The sequence below is a fragment of the Eurypyga helias genome, unplaced genomic scaffold, assembly GCF_000690775.1.
Source record: "Eurypyga helias isolate BGI_N326 unplaced genomic scaffold, ASM69077v1 scaffold32609, whole genome shotgun sequence".
Lineage (NCBI taxonomy): Eukaryota > Metazoa > Chordata > Aves > Eurypygiformes > Eurypygidae > Eurypyga > Eurypyga helias.
In genome coordinates this window covers 20,028-23,702 of record NW_010274539.1, presented here as the reverse complement: position 1 = coordinate 23,702, position 3,675 = coordinate 20,028, and the positions used below count along the sequence as shown (strand labels likewise).

Below are 3,675 nucleotides of genomic sequence, written 5' to 3'. Positions count from 1 at the left end.
GGAGACCCCCCCCCCCCAAGCAGTTCTGCCTCCAACTCTGGGGCCCCCAGCAGCAGAAGGACACGGAGCTTCTGGAGCGAGGCAAGAGGACACCCCGGAGATGCTCCGAGGGCTGGAGCCCCTCTGCCATGGGGACAGGCTGGGAGAGTTGGGGGGTTCAGCCTGGAGAACGGAAGCTCCGGGGAGACCTTGGAGCCCCTTCCAGTGCCTGGGGGGCTGCAAGAAAGCTGGGGGGGGCTTTTCCCAAGGGCAGGGAGTGACAGGACAAGGGGTAACGGGTTTAAACAGAAAGAGGGAGATGGAGATGGGACATCAGGAAGGAATTCTTCTCGCAGAGGGTGGGAGCACTGGGACAGGTTCCCGGAGAAGCTGGGGATGCCCCATCCCTGGGAGCGTCCAAGGCCAGGCTGGATGAGGCTTGGAGCACCCTGGGCTATGGAAGGTGTCCCTGCCCATGGCAGGGGGTGGGGCTGGGGGGGCTTTAAGGTCCCTTCCCATCCAAACCATTCCGTGATGCCTGCTTTTTCATCCCCAACCAAAAGGCTGATAAAGAAACGGAAACATTCCTAACAGCAGTGAGAGGCCTAGAAGCAGAAGCTGGGAAAGGCAGCTCTGTGGCTGTGGCTAAAGCAGGAGCTCAGTCGGGTTCACGTTGTTTTGTTTAGTTGTAAGTCACGCACAGCGGGTGCGTATCAGTACGGCCTTGTGCGCGAACCCTCGGTGTCCAGAGGCTCGATAACAACCTCCTGCTCTCACGGAGTCAGTGCAGAGGGTCTCGTAGGAGCCTGGTCTGTGTTCGCAGCTGCTGGACCGGGTGTGCAGATACTGGAGCCACTGGGGATGCCGCTTCTAAACTTGCGAAGTGGGAAGGCTTGTACAGTCTGGCCTGATAAAAACCTGTTCATAGGTACAAACTCACCTGTATCACCATCACTGTGCTACGCCCACGTGTCACACCCTGGACCTCCGTGCGCGGGCGGTCGGTCCTCCTCCAGCTCTGCACGCCTCAGCTGGTCCTCGCTGACCTGAGCAGCAGCTGCAGCGGCGTCAGCATCACCCCTCAGAGTCTTCTGATCAGCTTGGTTGTTGGCCACGTTTCTCACCACCTTTCCTTTGGTTCCACACCTGCCCGCTAACCAGGGCAGAGGAGGAAACGTCTCTGGCGTGCACCCCGGCCCGCAGTCTGCAACTGCTGCAGCTCTCCGGACAGGGACCCCTCGCACAAGAGAGTCGCTCCACGTAAGCAAAGCATCCCCAAACTCTTGCAGTAGCTTAGTTGCGATGGTGCATCTCGACTGCTCTCCTTTATTTAAGGGCTGGGCTGGGTGGTAAGCCACGAGGGCGTTAAATTTGCTCTGTGGAAGGAGCACGGCTGTGGTTTGTGGCGATGCCCACGTGGTCAGTGGCCATTTCTCCAGACTCCTGCTGGTGAATGCCTGATGCTGCTCTTAGGAGAGCATTATCGTGACAGGCTGGAGCTACGTTTGGGGAGAAGGTAAGGGATTTTCTAGTGACGTATGGTCTTCTTTTCCATGTTCCCTTTTACTGGTCTGCAGTGTCTCTTCAGGCCTCGTTATTCCTCCTTCTGTTGCCTTTGAAGCCGGTGCTCTTGTCCCCAGCAGCCCCACCGAACAGGAGGCAGCAAAAGGTACTGTTCTCTGCATGCTGCTCTGTGGTTGTTTCTGTGCTCTGCGGCTAAGTCCGGGCGTGCGGCCTTGCCGGAACCTGCCGAAATGGTATTGGGAGAGTAAGGCAGGATTGAGAGCACCGAGAGAGGCAGATGGAGAGACCTGTGTGTGGGACCGGGATGCTGATGTGCTGTCGGTCTCCTGCGCGGCTGTCATAATGAGATCAGCACTGTGGGCTGGCTCTTCACTTGAAAGATGGGCAGTACTCCTTATGGGACACAGATCGCTGCCCGCAGTTGTGCTCCCTTCTTAGGGACACCTCATTGCTACAGCAGAACGTGTGTTCAGCACGCGCTGTTAGGGCGAAGGGGAGGACTGCGTCGTGCGGTTGCTTGGCCCCTGCCTGGATGGTTTGCACGGTATTTGGCAAAGTGGCTGTGTGTGGGGTGTTTCCTAGGACACCACGCCACGGGTGGATGTTCCCCGACACTTGGCTGCTTAAACCGTTTCCCAAAGCACCCGTGTGCCGTGAGGGACAGGACGATCTGCCCGCGCTGACCTGCCGCGTGGTACTAGGTCACCGTTCCTTCCTGTGGGATTCCTGTCACTGGGCCTGAAATACATCTGGAACAGAGACTTTATCAGCCAGGGTCGGAATTCAGTTGCATTTTAATAAAGATGCCAAAAGGAAAAACTGCCGGAGGAATGCTCCTTACGGATTCAGACACCTTTTCCCAGGTGTAGTTCCAGACCTGTAGCAAAATAGTTCTATGAATTCTTAACAAAACACTTTCTTCCCCCCCTTAAATTTAAGCATATGGATGTGTGTGTTGATTACCCTCCTCCTCCCCAAAAAAGCACCTGGAGAGAAGACGCTGGTGTGCCCGTTCGAGTGTGTGACGGTGCGCGACTGCTGTCTTCCATTGGGATGTTGGGAACTTCAGGCCCGGAGAAGGAATGTGCTGGGTTTTTTTCCGGTCCGCCCACCGGGGGGGAGCCGATGGAAGTGTCCGGCCCTGCAGAAGGGGGAGAGCTGCGGCAGAGCAGAGCTCCGCTGGTGGAGGTGGCCATCCCGGGTATCCCAGCAGGACCCCTTGTCCTGCCACAGGCTTCAACTCCAGTGTCCCAGAGTGCCCCAACCTTCTCTCCTGGATCTTTCCCTGCGCCATCACAGCCGGAGTTCTCTCACGTAAGGGGTCGTGCTGACAGCTGCGGGGTGTCGCGTGGCTGGTGCAGGGATGAGGTTTCGGTCGGTCCCTGTGCTCGTGTCAGTGCCCTCTGCCCAGGCGCAGCGTGTGGATCCTGCTGCCCTCACCATGGAGCTCTGCGGAGGAACGCGGGGCAGCTGGAGCTGGCACAGCAGTTACTGAGGTGGAATCTTTCTCTTTTGTAGAATCATAGAATGGTTTAGGTTGGAAGGGACCTTAAAGATCATCTAGTTCCAACCCCTCTGCCATGCGCAGGGACACCTTCCACTAGACCAGGTTGCTCAAAGCCACATCCGGCCTGGCCTTTTATCTGTGGTAAAAAACGGTTTTGTCCTTTTTTCCCCTTGCTGTACTGGAAGGGCTCCTGCTCGGGCGCTGACCTGGTGTCCTGCCACGCAAACCACCCGCGAGCCGGGCTGTCGGCAGAGCTCTAGCGCCGGTCAGAGTGGAGAAAGCGAAGCTGTTCCGTAATAAGGCATTGGTGTCCTGCGGGGCTAGAGCTAACACGCTGCCGTTCTCAAGCAGCTTATTCTGACTATCTTGTGCTTTTTGGTTCTGCAGTTGATCACTGTTCAGAGGGATTTAACAGACAGCTGGTGGTTTTGTAGCTCTATACCACCAGTTTCATCAATGTAAGGCAGAGGAGGAAGGTTGTACTGGGGAGTTCCATGGTCAGAGCCGGGCTTTTCCTTAGCAGCTTCACGCCAGTGTAACAGATTCCTGCAGAGAGCCTTTCCAGAACCCTCGGTGGTTGGGCTGGAAATAGCCACTACTCTGCCTTGCCTGAGCCGCTCCTGATCCGGCAGCAGGAGGTTACCAAAGCCTCTCTCTGCCCTGGC

At 57.0% G+C, this 3,675-nt stretch overlaps 1 protein-coding gene across 1 annotated transcript in view; it reads left to right on the top strand.

The window, feature by feature from the left end:
• TP53BP1 (tumor protein p53 binding protein 1) overlaps positions 1-3,675 on the top strand; it is a gene marked incomplete at its 5' end in the record, with an annotated part of 25,242 nt that overhangs the window by 3,606 nt on the left and 17,961 nt on the right. The window contains 3 exons of the mRNA XM_010159841.1: positions 1,126-1,239; positions 1,557-1,648; positions 2,651-2,817. Coding sequence (XP_010158143.1) covers positions 1,126-1,239; positions 1,557-1,648; positions 2,651-2,817 — 373 coding nt within the window. The remainder of the gene's footprint in view (positions 1-1,125; positions 1,240-1,556; positions 1,649-2,650; positions 2,818-3,675) is intronic.